Below are 20,708 nucleotides of genomic sequence, written 5' to 3'. Positions count from 1 at the left end.
TGTATTGGCCAAGTTAAACTGCATTATCATTCAAGCAGGTGTAGTTTTGAATGAGTAAATAAACCTTTTTGTTTAAATGTTCAGTCTCATATGTTTTTTTAATTTATTTTTTTAGTTTTGTTTCAGTTTTGTTTATATTTTCTCCGAGGTGGGAAAACTAAGGTTCAGGGACCAAACTGGCCCATCAGCCCTGGCATCTGGACCACAAAAATAACCACAACCCAAACGCGGGGTTAGAAAAAGGTGAACAGTAATGTTTTCAATGACATTATAGAAAAGATAATGATTAAACAGTTGATTTTTTTTTTTTACTTTTTGTCCTGTAAAATACCACAAAAAAAACAATGTGACCCTCCTGTCAAAACGTTTGCCCATGCCCCGTGCCTAAATGCTTTGTTTGGGGGTAATACCTACTAATGTGACCTGTATGCAAAAGTATGGAATCCCTAAACGCTGTGCTCCACCTGGTAACAGCCTCCAGGTGACCACTTCCCAGCAGCCCTTGCCCCTGAGCTCCCAGCAGTATCCCTGGCTCCTGTGGGACTGGTGCTGCTTTGAATCAACAGGAACTAGTGGCTTACAGGGATTAGCTCGGAGGCCCAAAACACACACATATAACACACACCCAGCAATCACCATGGTGCGGCTGGAAGCCTAATACACCCCTGTCTGATAAATATAGCAAACACTGATAGACTGGCATTCTCTGCAAAGAAATCAGTTCCTGTGTGTTTGATCAAAATATAGGGCCTATACCTGTACATGCATGTAAATGATTTTATTTATACCCGTAACATGTTTCTATTGTTCTTAATGGTCCGTCATTACTGGTAGTTTATAGTAGAAAACATCAATGATAATCCTGTGATTACTATTGGCTAATGTTGTGTACTACTAGCATTTTGCATTATTTTTTATGTTTAATTGAATGCAGGTTTACCAAGTGGTCACACATTTAAGGATTTTTTTATTGACGTCACCCCTAAAACACCCAACATTTGTAGCAATCTTGCAGAGTGAATTACTGGTAAGATCCCTCAGGCCATTTCCAGCAAACGCTGTGCCCTTGTTACAATGAAGTGGACACAGTTGAGGACCTTCATGTCCCAGATGATACAGAAAACACTTCTGTCCATCTGCACTGCATGTGTATCAGTCTTAACCGCGTCAACCACTTGTCTGGTAAGTGCCAATAACATTCATTTTATTGCGTGAACCAGGAGCCATTCTGTACATTATGTAGGGAACAAAACGACCCAAGCCTGTTAACCTTTGAGCATTTGTGTCACAGCTAACATTGTAGTTGTGGTAGACTTGGTTTCCAGCCCTTCTTCTTTAAAGACTGCCCTAAAAGGTCACACAGACTGACACATTACCTCTGTGGTTTTCTCACATTTTTATTTTCTTCAGCATCAGAGGTCATGTAGCTTCTTTGTTTGATTCTTGACCTTTTGAAGCAGCAACTTCTCAAAACCCGACAAAAGGCTGACATACTAATATAAGTACATACTAATACTCGCACTAATCCGCTCCAAGAGTTGTGTGTATTGTATAACTGCACTCGTCATGGTGATCCTACATTGTCTTTGCACTCTGTGGTTGAAAACACTGACCACACCAGTTCACGGTCGACCTTGACAGAACAAAGCTTGACTGTGCAGTTTGTGACATTTGAAGGCCAGACCCCCTGCAGACCTCTTCAAGGCTCCTTGTATAACTGCCGCTGCTCCTGTCTGGACCTGTGTGTTATCATCATGAGGACTGGAGCTGCTCTGGTATTTCTTTGCTTCTGGATAATAAATGCTGGCACCAGTACTGCTCCAACGGGTAGGCAAACACACATTTTAAATATACAATTTTTCATAGTTGCCCGTGATTTAAACTTGTTCCGGCAAGTTTTAGGCGCATACTTAAAAAATATTGTATTTGATGTGTTATGTTTGCTCATTTGTGCTGCACGACTAAAGGTTCAAAGTGTGGGGTCCCTCAGGTGTGGAGCCCCCTGGTGCATGCTCTGAGGGTGATTGGCGGAGCTGAGGCCACACGCGGATCACACCCCTGGCTGGTCAGTGACTCTCATGCTATATCACACCAACATGTCACAACCTCACTTCCTCCTTCTTGATCGCTGACACAAAGAGACATTTACATCAACAACCAGAATTCTGCTTTGTGCATTACAAAAGTAAAGCTAGACTACACCTTGCAGATTCCACAGTCGGCTGCAAACATGTTGAAATGCAAGTTGGCAACAAAAACATTAGCTCCTCGTGTATTGGTTGGTGACTTCTTGCTTTCTATGGCTGCATCTCAGGTCTCTCTGAGGAAAAAGAACCATCATTTTTGTGGAGGTGCCATTTTGACTGACACCTGGATAATGACTGCAGCGCATTGTTTCTCATCACCGTCAAGGTACGGTACTGTCAACCCGTTTGTTTTTATTGTTATTATTGCAAACACAGAAAGCATGCCCCCTATTTATTTCATCTGTGGACATGTGAATTCTTTTTCTCTCCAGGGAAGCCCTCAGAGGTGTGACGGCGGTGATCGGAGACTTCGACCAACAAGTACCTGATGAAGAAGAGCAGGTTTTCGTCATAAAGAACATCTTGTTTCATGACAAGTACCATCCCACTCTGCCCATGAACTATGACATCGCTCTGTTAGAACTAAACCGGCCCGTTCAGTTGGGTATGGTCCTCTTTTTGTTATTGTTGGTTTATACTCTTCTCATTTGTTGTATGATTTTGTTTTGGGCAATGTGGATAGGTAAGCGGGTCCAGCCTGTATGCCTACCCCTGCCTGACTACAACAGCCAAACTGAAACCAGCTGCATCGTGGGTGGATGGGGAAGAACCAAAGAAAGTAAGTTAAAGTGAAATGTGAAAAGGGTTTTGAAAGAGTGAACCGTGTTGTGCCCAGTCTTTGTAGTTACAAGCATCGCAACATTGCTGAGGCTGGTCCTATGTTCACACATGATACCCATGCCAAATCCATTATGTGATTCACTGCACACAAGCCAGAAAAGACAAACAGGGAATACAACACTAAGAACTTGATTTAAAAACCTTGCAGCTGAAATGTAATTGGTCTTTCAGGAGGGCGTCTTTCTACTACTCTTCGTGAAGTCCAGTTGAACTTAGTGCGTCCGGCTATGTGCAAACATGTTCTTCAGACTGTGAAAAGTGCCATGTTATCCCCTCAAAGGTTGAACAGACCTCCGCCAGCTCTGACAGTGTTGTGCGCAGGCCCAGAAACTGGGGGTAGAGATGCCTGCCAGGTATGGCACTGTTTATTAGTCTGCATTCTGGTAATCCCGTGGACATATGTCTGTAAATACTCTTTCTCTCCTCAGGGGGACTCTGGTGGACCTCTGGTATGTCCAGTGGGGTCAGCAGGCGGACATTGGGTAGCGCTGGGTGTAACTTCCTGGGGCAAAGGCTGTGGCCGGAGCTGGGATTCTAACTTCAGTCGTCCCCCGTCACGTAGAGGCTCCCCTGGGGTTTTCACTGATGTTAAACTGATGCTTTCCTGGATCAAACTGACACTACGACAGGGTAAATAAGTCACTGAAAATATTGTAAAGATTCAACTACCATTAATTCCAGAAGTTTTTATATTTGGCTTATAACCACACACAAAATTTAAGTCTATTTTTTAGCATATACATTTAATAATTGCAATTTTGTGGATGGAAGAACATCCATCAGACCATGGTGGTTATCAGAGTCTTTGGCGGAAATATTTTTTAGTGTAAAAAATTAAGAAAACATGTTTGGGACTGATTCATGTGAAAGAAACTGAGACATAGTGTGTTGTGTCTTGTTTTTATCATGTTTGTTTATTGAATTATTTGAGAATATTTGATTGTTCCAAAATTCTACGTTCTATCAGTGGTCTCTTTTTACACATATATTTTTGAATTATGTCACAGGCTCTAATATTATGTGGCCAGGCAGTGTAACAGTGATAGAGCCAGACTGCAGAGAAGCTATTCAATCGTACGTCCTTGGACACATTTGACTGTCTGTCTGTCTTTGTGAATGGATCATTGACGTAAAGCGAAATCCTTGGCTGAGCTTGTGCCTCAGATGCTGCTGTGAAGGCTGTAGTCTACATATACCATGTGCCATGAACATTATAACGTTTGGGCAAATACAGATTTATTGTTTATTAGAGAAATAATGTGGTAAAATGGAGAGGTAAAGCAGAGTCTTGTTCTCTCAATGCATTTTCAGACCTAGATCTCGCTAAATAGATTCAAATGACAAAACATGTTGCTTATACACCCGGGTAAAATCACTTTGTTTATTACATTTGTTTGGTCATGTGGTCTTGTCATTTGGTGGAACAAACATAATACTGTTTTTGTTTTTCCTTTAGCTGAAGCAAAGCAGTTGGGGAGGCCTTTATCCAGTGAGTTGTTTTTCCCACTCAGTCATTTTTCATCTATATTTTATTTATGCCGGCGGCTCTTGATGTGAGCTGTGCTCTGTGTGTGTGCCAGGGCTGTGCAGCGTGCCGGACGGATCTGTGAGTAATAGCGAGGGGATCATCAGAAACCCCGCCTCCCAACTCCATCACTATGACAACAACGAGTGAGTGTGAAAATGAAATAAACCTACAGTAAATATAACAATAGATGAAATGTATCCAGGTTGGTAGTAGAGGAAGTAGTAGTAGTAGTAGTAGCTTGTTTAATACTTTCTTTTGTGTGTCCAGACTGTGTGTTTGGAATCTCAGCGTCTCTCCTGGGCACAGCATTTTACTGGAAATTGAACATTTGGATTTGGAGAATGACTCATACTGTTTATTTGATCGGCTTACTGTTTCTGTGGGAGCCCAAAAACCTGTTGGTGAGTTTTGTACTCATGGACGCGTTTCCATAAAAAAAAAAAAAAAAGTATACTACATGTAAAAAAACATAGTGCATCACTTAGACATGTACAAAACAATTGAGATTACATACAAAGGCAGTACAAAGCGATAATTACAGCAGGAGTAACGATAACATCAACAATAATGATTATAAAGCATTTATCGCGGTGTGGCGGTATGTGGCCATACCGCCTTTGCTCTGCCCAATCCCGTCAGACCTTGGAAGCTAAGCAGGGAAGGGCCTGGTCGGTACTTGGATGGGAGACCGTTTGGTAACACCAGGAAGCCTAGCGAATGTAGTGAGTGGGTGAGTGGTTGGTGGTGGTCGGAGGGGCCGATGGCGCAGACTGGTTGCCTCGCTTCCGTCAGTCTACCCCAGGGCAGCTGTGGCTACAATAGTAGCTTATCACCACCGGGTATGGAGTGAACGAATAGTGCAATGTAAAGCGTCTTTGAGTGTCCAGAAAAGCGCTATATAAAACCGATGCATTATTATATTATTATTATTATTATTATTATTATTATCAAACAGCAACAAAAAACACAAAAGTAAACAACAATATAAAAACTATAAAATCATCATCAGCTTTCATAACTGCAAGTACCACATTCATATCATCATTACCACTAATAATAGTAATAACAACAACAACATCTGTAACAATGACTCACTTTTGCATAACAAGCTCCCAAAGCGCTACACCCGCCATTATTCATTCATTATACGCTCTAAGATCGACGTGATAAACACAACATGATAAACAGCCTGTCATTTCAGATTGAGTTGGAGGAAGCTACAAATTCTGCTGTGGTATCTCTGGTAACCGTCAAAATGCGTAATTCCTTTCTTGGTTTAAGGTCTCTGTAATGGCTGGAACAATCCACATGAAACAAAAACTGTCACAAAGTGCAGTGTCTTCTCTCTGAGCACACATGAAATCAGGTCAGATTATCGTTTCATAAAGGTGTGAGAAAGTAGTCAACATGAGGTGCTTGATGTTGGTCAGACCAAAGGGTTTTTAGAAGATGAACCATAGTTCATGGATGTGGCAGGTTGGGGAATCCAATCAATCCAAATAATGATCAGGTCTAAATTTTCTGTTTGGAGATTTCTTTCCAAAACTGTTTTTCTCCCATTCAATTGTATAAACCCATGTTTCATCTGAAATTATGACATCTACAATGTCGTGAACGCAACCTATAGAGTACTGAGTGTCGGAATCCATGTCAATCTAAATCCATTGCCAAATTTTCAAAGTGAACAGAGCCACTTGCTGCGGAATATTATGACATCACATGCATATCCTCGATTTTTATAAGGGTTGGGACAAAATATGGTATACTTTGTGCTGCAATGCCAAGATGCTTTATAAAGTATCACAACACTTTCAGTGCTTGTATTTGGAGGTGTTTTTATCACACACCTTTGTTTTCCAGTAACAGCTACACAGCACTTTCAATCCTAACACTTCAGTAAATGTCAAATGGTCTTTGGTTTATAAACTTTGGACACATGACTGTTTTCTTTTTGCACATTTTAAGGTAAACATATTACTTATCATAATTACTTACTGTCTCCCAATACGTATCGGATCGGCTCCTGAGTACGGTGATGCGTATCGGATCGTGACAAAAGTGGATCGTGCCAGCCCTAATATTTGTGTTAATTTAATGATTAGAACATATTCATGGATGCCGTGATTTACATCGAATTGGAAACATACAGTAATTGCGTTCTAATTTCCAGGTGGATGAATTTTCATTCCTACTTGTTTTTCAGGTGTATTTTGTGGAAGTGTCCACCCCAGCCAGCTGTACCTCAGTAATTCCCATCGTGCAACAGTGCTCTTCTCCTCCGATGTTAGTGTAGTGGGGAGCGGATTTTACATGAAGTACCGTGCCGTTCATGGACTGACTGATCCCGGTGGGAAACACAGCAGTCAACAGTAAACACCCATAGAACACACATTATTGTTCACGATGCTTAACTTTTTTATAGACATTATTGTTGTTTATGTTTTGTTTGTTGAATTGCTCTGAAGATGAGTTAAGACACTATTGATTCATTTGTTACAACAGCTTTCAAATTGTCAGGAAATAGTCAGGATTACTGTGCAATCACATTAGTACAAGCTGTTTGGGTTATGCACCACATATGGCTTTGGACTAGCTTGAGAAGGACTTTATGTTCTAGTGTCTATATAGCTTGTGTACACACGTTAAACACAGTGCCAGTCTGACTCCGGACTCTTGGGACGGGTCCAGGAGGCTGTCCCATGACAGACATAATGAGGTGCACAAGACACACTCACAGACCAGGCCTGTGTTGCCATAGTGCGCTGGTTGGTATGTGAATTCTTTTTGTACACATAACATGAAGGGCATTGCATTAAGAAATAGAGGCAACATGTTTTGAGTACAACATATAAATACAATGGCACAACGTTTTACCTCCCAATAAACACCAACTCATTTTCTTTATTTCTTCATTTCTTGAGCTTGGTCAGTGGCAGGACTGGTGAAAGTTCAATGTGTAGTATATAGTATGCGGAGTGTAGTGTGTACTTTCTTGAACAAAGCCATGTGTAGACTAACATTAGCTAAAAATAATATCAAAAGTTGAGAAAAAAGCAAATGACTCTAGCAGTTTACATAAAATGTTGTTTTTTTGCTGTGTTTACTGTACCCATTTTCCCAAAGTTGCAGATTATAGACAAGTGTTCCTCGTTATCAACTAAAAATATGAGTGTTTATTTTGGTTGGTTGTTTTTAGGATGTGGAACAGTGATTCTGGTGCAAAATGTGACCAGCATCCACAGCCCAGGTTACCCTAAACTCTACAGCAACAACTGCATGCTCAGATGGGTGGTCTATGCCCCGCAGGGACACATTATTAAGGTAAAATAGAGTAGGCACATACAATTCTTAACCTCTACGTCGCTTGTAATATTGTGTTGGCTACAGCTCATTTTGACAGATTTTGAGTTGGAGGAGTCCAGCAGATGCCTGTATGACTCCCTGGTAGTCTTTGGGGATGTGGAAGGAACGGAAGAGATAGGTTTGTAAAAACAGGAAATTAAAAAAACAATAAAGAAAATGAAACACACTTTTATTACAATGCTTTCATGTTATTTGCAGCCGTGTTGTGTGGCGGCAGTTTTCCTCCCCCTGTAATTTCCTACCACAGTGTCATGGTGCTACAGTTCATAACAGACAGCAGCGTCACTCACAGGGGCTTCAGTGCCAATATCGAGTTCATCAGCCAATCAGGTTTGCCTGTGTAATTAGATGCATCTATGTATTTCTATTAATCCTAATGAAGGACCAAAGCTTTTTGTTTGTATGTGTTTATTTTCTGCCTGCAACTAAATGGCCTGTGTCCAAAGAGTGTGTTTTCCAATGCCAATACTGTTCAATACCAATACTTTTGCCGATATGTTAAATACAAGTCACTGATCACATTTAAGATAAGATCATCCTTTATTGATCTCACAATGGAGAAATTCACTTGTTGCAATCGGCATTCAATAAGATCACTCAGAGTGTGCAAAAACAGACAGGAAATGTGCAAACAGTTAAATATTATTATTAAAAATCACGCTTTCATACCAAACTTGTTTAGAATTTGCTCATAATCTGGACACTCAATCTCATAATTTCAAACAAAACAGCTGCATTTACATTTAAATATGAGCCAACGTTTTGCTCCCCATCCAAGGAGCTTCCTCGGTGCCGATTGCAGTTTTAAGTATGGACATTACAACTAAAGGTAAAAACACATCACTAAAATCATTTTGCATATTATTGTTTTGCAGATTTGCATCAAGACGGCCAGCCATGTAGGCTTTGTCCGAAGTTGAAACCTTGGAGTCGCAACAAGGATTTGCCTCAAAGTCAGCCCAATGTCACTACATCACATGGTTGGTAATTTGTTACTTTGCACTTCTCATTTTTGAGTTACTCCTATCTCTTTAGCTTTAATAAAATATTGCTTTGAGTACATTTCTACTGTAATATACCACATCCTCTTAATAAGAAACCATACAGTTTAGGAATTTAGGCAGTTTTGTACTCTGATCGGGAGCTACTGTCTGCCGCATGGTTATTATTTAATCTCTGTTTGTCAGTACACAGAGCAAAGTAAGTCTGTGTATAATGTTGTACACTAAACAATGCATCAGGTTTCAGTGGCATTTAGAAAGTCTCTGGGGTATTTCACACTGAAGTTACACCCAACCAGTTCTTCTAAACACTGTAAAAGCTTTTCCAGGCATTGGACAATTCCCTAAGAAACTATATATTGCTATTACAATAGTTGTTTTGGTAAATGACTTTATGTTGGGATGTTACACAATACTAAACAATTGTATTTTTATTTTGCCAACTCAATATGGTTAGCGCAGTTCATTTTTAATCACACCTTTATTCACGGAAAACACCACCCACAGCCCAAGTACTGTAAGCTGTTCACAGAAGGGACAAAGTGAAGAAATAGTTTCACAATGATAATAGCTGGCAATAGAATATAAAATTGGTAACTTAGAGTACATAATGCATTGAGCAACACAATAGAGACGCTGAAGGTGATTGTACTTATCATTGCAAACATTCTGAAACTCTTGGACAAGTATGTAAGTCTTGGACACTATCTAATGTTTGTTCCTCTCTCTGGTGTTGCTGGTGTTTCCTGTTCCCCTGGTCACTCCCCTCGGTTCCTTTCAGACTGCACAGACCAAAGTCATAATGTAAAGGTCTTATGCCCACAATCATCATAAAACAGTGAAAACTATGCTACTCCTGAATACTACATTTTAGTCAATTTCAGCAACAAAATTATCAAGATGAAATGAAACATTCAACACTTTTACAATCTGTCTAAGATATAGATACTTATTGAAGGTGTCAACAACTGGTACTTTTATGTTACAATTCAGGAAACCTTGGCACATGCAGTAAGAGTAGAGTATGGTGCAGTGGCTCCATCTTCTGATAGTTTGTTAGAAGTACACAAAACTTTCTAGGAGAAAAACGTTTATGCTAAGGAAGACATGCTTCCTACTTTTTAAGTGACATTTTTAGGCTAGTTTATATAAAACAAAAATGTACTCGATATCAGCTCAAAGAATGGCAACAAAAGGTAAATGTTACTGATAAATAACACTGGTTTACAACACATTTGGTGTCTATGTTTTGCGAGCTGGTTTAGGAAAAGTTTAATGAGCTGAAGCCAAAAATCACATTGGTTTTGCTCAATTCTTTTTTCTTTTTTTTTTTACGTTCGGCCAAAGGGTATTGTCTTTATAATGTCTTCCGTCCTGATGCCTGTCTGCACAACACAATTAAGGGGGAGACTGGGGTTGGTTGTGTAACTGAACTTGCATTTGTGCCAGTTATGTTAAAAATTGAAAGGCGCTGTCACACACTGTATAGACCCGTCACCCATGTTTCAACTGAAATTATGACATTTAGAATATCATAATTTCAACCTATAGAGTACTGAGGGTTGAAATCCATGTCGATACAAATCTATTGCCAAATTTCCCTAGTCAACTGTGCCACTTGTGATTGGATTGTTATGACATCATGTGCATATCCTCAATATATATAAGGGCTGGGACAAAATATCAGATCCGATCACTATACTTTGTGCTGCAATATCAAGTATTGATACTTTATAAAATATCACAATACTTTCAATACTTTTTTATCATGCATTCCTTTGCTTTCCAGTAACAGTTACATTAGTTGTGTTAATGAACTTTTCAATCTAAACACTAAATGTCAAATGGCCTTAGGTTTATATACTTTGGACACATGACTGTTTTCTTTTTGCACATTTTAAGGTAAATATATTGTCATAATTACTTAATGGTAATGGTAAATGGTCTCAACTTATATAGCGCTTTTCCACCTACATTAGGCACTCAAAGCGCTTTACAGCAAGGATCCACTCACTCATTCATACTCTCATGCATACACCAATGTACGCAGACACTGGGGGCAATGTGGGTGAAGTGTCTGGCCCAAGGACACAACGACAATGTGCACTTTCAGGAGGTGGGATTCGAACCCCCGACCTTCCGATCATGAGATGACCCGCTCTACCATCTGTGCCACTGTCGCCCAAATGTACTTAATGTATCGCAATATGTATCAGATCGGTCGCTGAGTATCATGATGCGTATCGGATTGTGACAAAGTAGTCCCAATCATCCCAGCCCTAATATATATATGTTGATTTAATGATTACAATATGTTCATGGATCCCATGTTTTACATCGAATTGGAAACATAATTGCATTTAAATTGCCAGGTGGATAAATGCTCTGTCCTACTTCTTTTTAAATAAACAAATAAATGGTCACATTTTTATAGCGCCTTTCTACCTGCTTTAGGCTCTCAAAGCTGGGCTCTGGTCACAAGAACAATCTACTCTCTGCGCCAGAGAGTAGTGTAGTGGGGAGTGGATTTTACATTAAGTACCGTCACTCACTCACTCACTCACTCACTCACTCACTCACTCACTCACTCACTCACTCACTCACTCACTCACTCACTCACTCACTCACTCACTCACTCACTCACTCATGTGTGAATTTGTCTGTTTATGCTTAGCTTATGGACACTGTTTTCTGTGTGTTCAGAGTCTCAGGCTGATCCAAGGAGACGTGGTCATGAAGCAGAGGCATCTGTGCACATGGAGCTGAGAACAGATGATGAAGATTTATCAGAGGAATCTTCAGGGACAGATTAACTGAAAAGGAAAAAGCAAGAACGCTAAACATATAATTAAAGTGAATACGTATTTTGTACAAATGTCAGAATGTGCTTCTTGAATGAATACACTCTGTGACAGAAAGGATAAATGTGTGTACTTTTCTCTGGCTGATGCAAGTATATTAATTCGAAGATAACCCAATATTGGCTTAAGGGTGGTACCATTTCTACGCTCTAGCTGTTTCAATATTTGTTATCTTTGGTATTTCAATCCTTTTGTGTTGTCTGTCATATTGCACAAATCACAAGCTTATCCTGAGATAGTGTTTTTTTCTTGTTTATGACAGAAGTCCTACATTTATACATTTACACTTACAGTTATTCACCCCTGTACAAGCACTGAAGCCCTCAGACACACACACAGAGCTCCAGTCCTGGCATACAGCCTTGTAGAGCACCCTGCCTTCTACCCTCCCTCACAGTGGGGTGATATGTGGATCTTTAGCTCCCTGTCAGTGCACCACCTCTGGGCTTTGCAGAGAGAGTGAGATACAGCCTCCTATTGGCCCAAACCACTATGGCACCTTTCCCCTCATTGACAGACCACACCTCCTTTTACGATTCAACTTTCCTGCTTCTATGAACTCTCTCCTGTGTGGACTTTGAGAGTGCAGTGGTTTCAGGAAACACTATCATTGCTTCTGCCAAAACCATGGATCAGACATTGGTAGGAGTAACTTCACACACACATATTTATTTTGAGTGGAAAACTTTGTAATATTGATCATCTGTGTTTTTGTTTTTTTGCAGATTTTGGTGGGAGGGTGTGTGCTTATAGGCACAGTGCTGTATTTCATGCTTCAGGGCTCGGGAGGGAAACAGAAGAAAAAGCAGCCTGTCACGCTCCAAGATCCGACTGTTAAATATCCACTTCGCCTCATTGATAAACAGGTGAAAAATCGTTAATATAAGTTACTGTGACGAAGCTTTCCACCCAACGACAGTGCAATGACAATTTTTAAAGTAATTTGTGAAGCAGTTTGTGACATGCAAGAGTTTCCCATCTTAGCATTTCTTGTGGGGATAACTGCAGCAATAGCAGTTATTGTAGATTTGGCTCTCCAACACCCAGTCTCTTATCTTTCCCCCTTTTTTTTTACTGTCCTTGAACAGGAAATCAGCCATGACACAAAGAAGTTTCGCTTTGGCCTTCCCTCTGAGTCCCACATCCTTGGACTGCCAGTTGGTACTGCATCAACCTCTTTTACATAAAACAAACCCCACATATCAACATAAGCCCAAATGCAGTCATACCACTCCAAGCTGCTTGCGTTACAGTTTTTGTTGGATGTTTCACTTTTTGATTATGACATTTGTTCTTGACGCATAAATTGTTAAATCTATTGTCCCGTAGGTCAACATGTGTACCTGTCTGCAAAAGTCAATGGCACCCTTGTGGTTCGAGCCTACACTCCAGTGTCCAGTGATGAAGACCAGGGTTATGTTGATCTTGTTGTGAAGGTTCTTAAAACTCAACAAAAGCCTACAGAAAATAACTTTTCCATTAAGGAGTTGTAGTATCATTGACTGATACTTTTTGTCCCCCCTGTAAGGTTTACTACAAGAATGTTCATCCGTCATACCCAGAAGGAGGGAAGATGTCCCAGTATTTGGACAACATGGCCATTGGAGAAAGCATGGATTTCCGAGGACCCAGTGGACTCCTCATCTATAAAGACAAAGGTAGACTGGCTCACACATTGACACTTTTCTAATTTTGTTATACTGTCAATGTCATTTCAACAATAGCCCTTCTTTATAAACCTATTTCTCTTTTTAATGTATGATGTGAAGTTAACACTATGAACTAGTTTCTCCAGCAGATGGCACTGAGATGCTGTTCAAACTTAAGCAATAACTACATTTGTCTTGCTGCTGTGTTTAGGGAAGTTCTCCATCAGACCAGACAAAAAGTCAGAGCCCCAGATGAAGAAATTCAAGCATGTTGCAATGATCGCAGGAGGAACAGGTGTACAAGTCATTCTTTACTTACATATCATGGTTCATATGGATTCTGTAACAATAGTACAAAATATGCATGCTTGGTGTCAACACTTTGTATCATGTCAGGTATCACCCCAATGCTGCAGTTGATTCGCAGGATCACAGCAGACCCCTCTGATGATACCAAATGCGCACTCATTTTTGCCAACCAGGTGAGGCATCATGAAAAGTACAATCAGTAGGCGTAGTACATCTTCTAGTTCATCTGTTGGCCTTTTTCCAGACAGAGAAGGATATTTTATTGAGAGAAGAGCTAGAGGAGGTGAAGAAGAACCATTCAGACCGATTCAGACTGTGGTACACGCTGGACAAACCTGCAGAAGGTAAGCTGCTGCTGTCTGTAGTCAACTGCTTACAATGTAATAAAACTACATGCACATTATTGTAAGGAGTGTCTTTGGGAGCTTTACAGGGCTTTGTGATTGTGCTATAAAATGTATATCTCAAAATAACAGTCATATTGGCAAACATACATGGCGATGTTTAACTTTTTCAGTCATTTTTGAATCAGTGTAGATGATAAGATCAGCCTTTGGACATCATGGGCATCGACACAAACACATCACAACTGGAGCTTACATTTAACAGATAAATGGGAACTATACACTGTAAAAACTACAAAAACTTTAAGGGCATGCATAAGAATTAATTAAGATATGATAAAATGACAATTTGCAGAGCAACAGCGTGAATGGATTTACGGATGTCCAGATGTAATATGTATTAGCAGCAGTTTTGATATTTTGGGTCTATTCAACAATGCACAAGGATTGTAAATATAAGCAATTTTTGTAAATCATATGTCTCATGTGAGAGTTGTGCTTCCCTTTGAGAGGTATCAGGGTGGGTAGGATGAGGAATACAGAGGTACGAAAGGGAAGTGGACTTTTGTTGAATATTTTGGGCTTCTATAATACAAATACTTCGAAAAGCCCACAAAGCGGACAAGAGACACACGCCTTTCCTACAAGGTGATAGTGAAGCTTGGCCCGGCACTCATGCCATGGTTCATATAATCCTTGAAGCAAACTCTATTAATGAGTGTTACACTGTTGTGTAATCTTTGTCATTGACTTCCTTTAATACTGCACAGAAGGGGGACTGCCCTTGATCCTCACAGCTTTTGCTCCTGTGTTCACAGTGTCATTAATTAGCTGGCTTGCAGGGACAGATGATATCATAGGATGAAAGTTTCTTGGTATTATGCTTCTCAATATAGACTACCAGCTCAAATCATAATCTTCCCCCGAGACTCAAAACTGAGGCTCTTAATTTCATTATTAGTGTGAATCTGTCTTTGAATGTCACTTCTGTTATCTACAGTACTCCTGGTTTTGCTCACCCTTCAGCTCTAAACTTCTCTCTGCTGAATCATCACCGAGAGATAGACAAAGGACATATCTTATTATGACACGAAAATGATGAAGTCTTGGTCAGAAATCAGAATGGCTGGCTACACTTACCAGCCATTCCTGTGTAACATGTATGAACAAGCAGCCGCCCAAGGATTCTTTTGCTTTTTTCATTTCAACCAAAAATAGGATCATTCCGGGCTAACAGTAAAAAACTCAAAATAAGCACAAATTCTGAAACATGCAGCTCATATTGGCACAACTGTAGAATACTTTGTGCAAGCCTCTCTTCAAAACCAGCTTTTTGCAGTACCTAAAGCACAATGTTCAACTATTTAACAACTGCTCTTACTATTGGAGCGTTTGGTAACACTGTCGTTATTCTGTCTAAACACTATCCACCAAAAGACACAGCCCTATGAAAACTCAACACACAGGACTCTGAATCCGAAGACTCTCTTGAACCAGGTTTACCATGATAACCAAATCTCCAAAAGGTCCAGTCTGAAACAACCCTTTACAGAATTGTAGAAGAGTTTTTTTTGTTTCCTATTAAGTTGTGCTCAAAAAAGAAAGAAAGTGAGAAAATGTGTTGTGTCTCCTGACTCCCTTGTCTCTCTCCCTCAGACTGGAGCTACAGTACAGGCTTTGTGACTGCTGACATGATTCGGGACCACCTGCCTGCACCCTCAAGTGATGTCCTGGTCGTCATGTGTGGTCCTCCGCCAATGATCCAGTACGCCTGTCTTCCAAATCTGGACAAGCTGGGGCACAAAGCTGACAAGATTTTTGCATACTGATTTGACTAGCTGATTTGTCTAACAAAAAAAAGTAGCCTACTTTGAATGTCTGTTTTTTTATTTTCTGCAAATAAACACGCAATAAAACATCGGAACTAGGGTTTGACTGACATTTATATAGAAAAAATAAGCGTTTATTTTTATTTTTATTTTTATAGTAGCCTAAATGTGTAGTGATGCATTTACGGCCAGCACTTTCATTTCCCATTTCCTTAAACGCACCCCTGGAAGTGGGCGTGTCCGTCTACACTCCAATATGTCTGCTCAGTGAAGAAACTTTAGGGTAAATTATTGATTGTTTAGTCCTTTTTTTTATCGAGTTTGAAAAGAATATGAACAGGAAGCGTGCTGTAGACTTATCCACCATTTTCGTTAGGGATTTATATCGTTGGTCTGTATTATTGCTACCGTTTTTTTGTGCATTTATCCTACCGGTATGCGTGCGCGGGGGGACGTCAGTCAACCCAGAAAAATGTGTTATTTGGGGCTCGGGGCTACAAGCAGACATCGTTTTACCAGTCCGCTATTTCTACATCCAAGCAGTGGATTCCGATGGACACAACCTCACCGTATCTCCAGGTATTTAACAAGTAGAATAATAATAAATAACTTGACAGAAGTAGTAATGATCATGACCAGTTTACTGAACATCTATATGCCTACTACGTGACACAGTCTGCAGAGCCTGTAGTTAGAAGTGGATCTACATGTGAAAATAGCAGCTTGTTGACATTAATGCTTCGTGTGTTTGTTGAAACCGTAGACATAATAACAAGTAGGCTACAAATTATTGAATGACCCTCTCTTATATATAAGGGTCTTCATCAGTTACCAGATGCATTTTGCTGTGAGCTTTTGTGTTTTCACTGTAATGTGTGATAATTGCGCTGTACAAATAATCGCAATCGAATCAAAACTGCATTTTAGCAATGTGTCTTACTTGTAGTTTTAGACGTCTCATTCTCATTATACTATCAGTGCATGCGTCTTGTGTGCAGAGTGAACTTTTTTTAAACCATCAAAAATTCAATTCTTTCAATATTGAGTAACCATATTTTTTTTTGAATACTTATTGTTTGTGTAGGTAAGGACGCCTTCAAGGTGAAGATAAATTCCCTGGACCATAAGGAGTACATTCGGATCCATGTTGCCCAACCCCTGGACAGAGGAGATGGGTCGTTCCTGGTCCGGTACAGGCTTTATGGGACTGCATCCAAGGGCCTCAAAGTGGAAGTTCTTCATAGAGATGAGCCTGTTGCAAAGTCACCATACACTATACAAGGTCTGTCTTTATGCTTTGCTTGCTCTTTAACAGTACATTATATATAGTTACATAAGCCTGAAATGCAAGTTTCTTAAAAGTAGGATTCCTCAGAAGCTATCTATCTTTAACATATAGCCTTGCTCCCCCAGTTGAACAAAAGTAATGACAAGCAAAACTTCTATCATTGTTGATCGAAAGGTATTAATAAAAGTTGGTTTAAAAGCTTACTACTATAAAGGAATATCAAATTCTTTTAAGTAAAATGAAATTCTGCTTGAAGTTTAAACTCACTTTGGTGGAAATACTTAGGCTATAACGCACTTAAGCTAAATCTCCCTAACGTAACTTTTGTTGGTGCTTCCAGGTCCAGTTTACCATGAGTACTGCGACTGCCCAGAGCCTGACGCTTCAGTTTGGCAGAAAGCTCTGCAGTGTCCGGAGAAGGAGCCTCAAATCCTGGCTGATTTCAAATCATTCCCAACCGTTGACCTCCAGCGCCTCAGACAGGAAGTGCCCAAAAGATTTTCTAACAGAGGTGGTCTCGTTCACTATGCCATTGTAAACAACCAGGTGTATCGGCGCACACAGGGGAAATACACCGACTTCAAGATGTTTTCTGATGAAATGCTGTTGTCCTTAACCAGAAAGGTAACTACTGTCATTCCAATATTCATAACTTAAGTGAAAAGTTAAGCTTCATTAGTTAGTTTGGAGAGTTATTAGCTACGGTGATATTTTAACACAATCAAAGAAAAATGACCTTGGGTTTCCTCTTTACACTTTACTATATTGATCTGAATGTTTGCAGATTGTTTTTCACTGACAACCGTTAGCTATTGAGCTGCTGGTTGGAAATGTACTTTTCTGATTCGTCTGTTAATTTCTCCAGGTCAAGGTACCCGATGTAGAGTTTTTCATAAATGTAGGGGACTGGCCTTTAGAGACCAAGAGCGCAGATGCCAGTCCCGGTCCTCTGCCCATCTTTTCCTGGTGCGGATCTACTGACACCAGAGACATCATCCTGCCCACATACGAGGTCACACATTCAACACTAGAGACTATGAGAGGCGTCACCAACGACCTGCTGTCTATACAGGGCAATACTGGTATGGAGCCACGCATATAGTGCCATTAATAATAAATAAGAAACAGGCTTGTTTAGCTTGTAAGCTGTTTGACTGACATGTTTCTCCCTACCAAACCATTTAAATAAGCTCGCTCTTCAGCTCTAATTTCACTACAATGTGTAATGTTGTTCTAAGTTAATCTTAAAATCTTGCTTTAGGTCCTCCATGGACTAACAAAACTTCGAAAGCCTTTTTCCGTGGACGGGACAGTCGAGAGGAGCGCCTTCAGCTGGTCGCTCTGTCAAAGAAGCACCCTGAACTGTTGGACGCTGGCATCACTGGATGGTTCTTCTACAGAGACAGAGAGAAACAAGTCGGCAAAGCTCCACTCGTGGGATTCTTTGACTTTTTCAAGGTAAGCAGTAAAAAAGCAAACTTGACTTCATTCTTTGGGACAAGTCACAGTGTCACTCACTAGAATAGGACCAATTGAAAAAACTCAAAGCCATTTATTATTCAAAGTATTCAATCGGAAATCTTATACTTTTGTGTATTTGTGCAGACTTTTATACTAATAAAGTGTTTGTTCTCACCTCAGTATAAGTACCAAGTAAACATCGACGGAACAGTGGCAGCGTACCGTTTCCCATACCTGATGCTCGGGAACAGTCTCGTTCTGAAGCAGGATTCCCATTACTACGAGCACTTCTACATCCACCTGAGAGCAGGCGCCCACTACATCCCTGTGAAGAGGGACCTGTCCGACCTCCTGGACAAAATCCGCTGGGCCAAAGAGAATGACGCTGAGGCGCAAAAGGTGGCCAGGGCGGGACAGGAAGCGGCCAGAGAGCTCCTAAAGCCCAGCAGGCTGTACTGTTACTACTACAACGCACTGCTCGTGTACTCACAAAGGCAGATTGGGCAGCCGCAACGCCACAATGACATGGAGCTCGTGCCTCAGCTCGATGATCACACTGCAACTTGTACATGTAAGAGGCAAAAGGATGAAGGAAAACACAGACTGGATGATGAACTTTGAACAACAAAGCAGGACTTTTTGGTGACTACTTAGTTTACATTCCTGAATCTTGATATAGAATTTATGTATACCTGCTGTTTTTATAGGATTGTGTGAAATGCAATGTAACAATCATGTTCAGTGTCCAGGTTTTTCAAATATGTGTGTGACTAATAATGTCCTTTGCCTTATTGTTGCCTAAATAGACTGCCTAACAATTGTGTGATGTACGGTTATATGAATGCATATTTAATACAGTTTTCTACACAAACCACTTTCATGTTTACAGCAAACAAAACAAGAAATATATACAAATATAGGAAAGCATCGAACTTGTGCAGAAGTCAATAATCAGTTCACAAACGTATTTACATCATTTATTTGGCAAAGACTAGTAGCCATTATGAACAATTACATTAGTAACATTATGAAATCGTATGAATATGTACAGAAATGTCACTGTTATTTGCACAAGATTACAGTGTATGAGTGGACCTAATGCATGGATATTCACAGAAAAATATAAAGCAAATCATCTTTGTATTTCTGCAAAGTAAGTGGGTTGTTTGAGCCATAACCAAAAACATTTTCTAGTGTCGAATACAGTTTTGACAATGAATATAAAATGGCACCCAACACTAATTCGAAGCTTGCTTGGCCGGAGGAAATCCTAATATTGGTTTAGGTAAATTTGATCATAAGTGTGAGCGGATCATTATTTCTTTTTGAGGCGATGGCCTGCATCATCCCGGTGGGAGTGTGGAGGTACCTCGACCCTTTGAAGAAATTCTCTATCAGAGCCCGGTCAATTTTGTCACACTTCCCTATCGCAGCGTGGAAATGATTACTGAGCACCCCGTAGATGTTGTCCTTGTCGTTCTTCCTGCCCATGAAGATGAACAGGGCGTAACAGTCTTTCCCTACTGAGGCGCAGAATTCCACCATTTTCTCACACATGCTCTTGTCGCTCATCTGTTCCAGCTCCATGGACTCCTCGCACGGCTCCTCTGGTTTGCCGGGGTTCTCAGGCAGGTGCAGCACTTGGACCGCGATCTGGATGCGTGGGTTCTTTGTGGGTTTGTCCAGTACGGCCCAGACCCAGTCAGCCCCCAACAGGATCTTCTGTCCCGGGGTCATCACTGTACAGTTTAAAGTGTCTGTCAGACTGAAGATTACTGTCTCAGAGATGTAGGTCATCAAGAAGATCTGCCAGAGGAAAACACATTGGCATTGTTACTGTTCGCAGTGTTCCCATGACCTATGGCAGGGCTATTAACTATTTATTTGTGAGGGACAAAGCCACAGCCAGCTTTTACAATAAAATAAAAACGTATAATATTCATTTTGAAAAGATGGGCAAGGGGATGGACCAGATTCTAGCCCTGTGATATTCTGGAAGACATAGCCTACCATCTACAATTCCACACTAAAATATGCAGTTCAAATTACCTCAGTGAGGGCCTGTGGGCTGGGGGAGAACTTGTTTTCGGGGTCCTTGAAGGTGAGGTATTCCTGGGTGCGGGCCGCTGCCACAGAGACACAGTCGTT

At 40.5% G+C, this 20,708-nt stretch overlaps 3 protein-coding genes across 3 annotated transcripts; all 3 read left to right on the top strand.

Moving 5' to 3' along the window:
• Window positions 1-1,709: 1,709 nt before the first annotated feature.
• LOC306971937 (ovochymase-2) lies at window positions 1,710-11,632 on the top strand (the record flags this gene model as incomplete). Its single annotated transcript, XM_079568376.1, has 16 exons — window positions 1,710-1,827; window positions 1,968-2,065; window positions 2,315-2,412; window positions 2,519-2,691; window positions 2,770-2,865; window positions 3,099-3,280; window positions 3,356-3,557; window positions 4,384-4,416; window positions 4,508-4,598; window positions 4,723-4,856; window positions 6,659-6,802; window positions 7,652-7,776; window positions 7,843-7,936; window positions 8,017-8,148; window positions 8,694-8,798; window positions 11,523-11,632. The coding sequence occupies exons 1-16, from the start codon at window positions 1,755-1,757 to the stop codon at window positions 11,630-11,632; spliced, it is 1,890 nt and encodes a 629-aa protein (XP_079424502.1). The 5' UTR covers window positions 1,710-1,754.
• A 617-nt stretch (window positions 11,633-12,249) lies between these two features.
• On the top strand, window positions 12,250-15,881 carry cyb5r2 (cytochrome b5 reductase 2). Its single transcript, XM_079568127.1, has 9 exons — window positions 12,250-12,322; window positions 12,406-12,546; window positions 12,769-12,841; window positions 13,010-13,116; window positions 13,209-13,338; window positions 13,541-13,624; window positions 13,726-13,811; window positions 13,883-13,982; window positions 15,639-15,881. The coding sequence occupies exons 1-9, from the start codon at window positions 12,308-12,310 to the stop codon at window positions 15,809-15,811; spliced, it is 909 nt and encodes a 302-aa protein (XP_079424253.1). The 5' UTR covers window positions 12,250-12,307; the 3' UTR covers window positions 15,812-15,881.
• Window positions 15,882-16,058: 177 nt separating this feature from the next.
• On the top strand, window positions 16,059-19,312 carry poglut3 (protein O-glucosyltransferase 3). Its single transcript, XM_079568086.1, has 6 exons — window positions 16,059-16,390; window positions 16,896-17,093; window positions 17,440-17,723; window positions 17,965-18,181; window positions 18,361-18,557; window positions 18,741-19,312. Exons 1-6 carry the CDS (start codon window positions 16,144-16,146, stop codon window positions 19,179-19,181), a joined length of 1,584 nt encoding a protein of 527 aa, XP_079424212.1. The 5' UTR covers window positions 16,059-16,143; the 3' UTR covers window positions 19,182-19,312.
• Window positions 19,313-20,708: the final 1,396 nt, after the last annotated feature.

This window comes from Gobius niger (assembly GCF_951799975.1).
Source record: "Gobius niger genome assembly, chromosome: 12".
NCBI lineage: Eukaryota > Metazoa > Chordata > Actinopteri > Gobiiformes > Gobiidae > Gobius > Gobius niger.
This window is presented reverse-complemented; position numbering and strand designations above follow the sequence as displayed.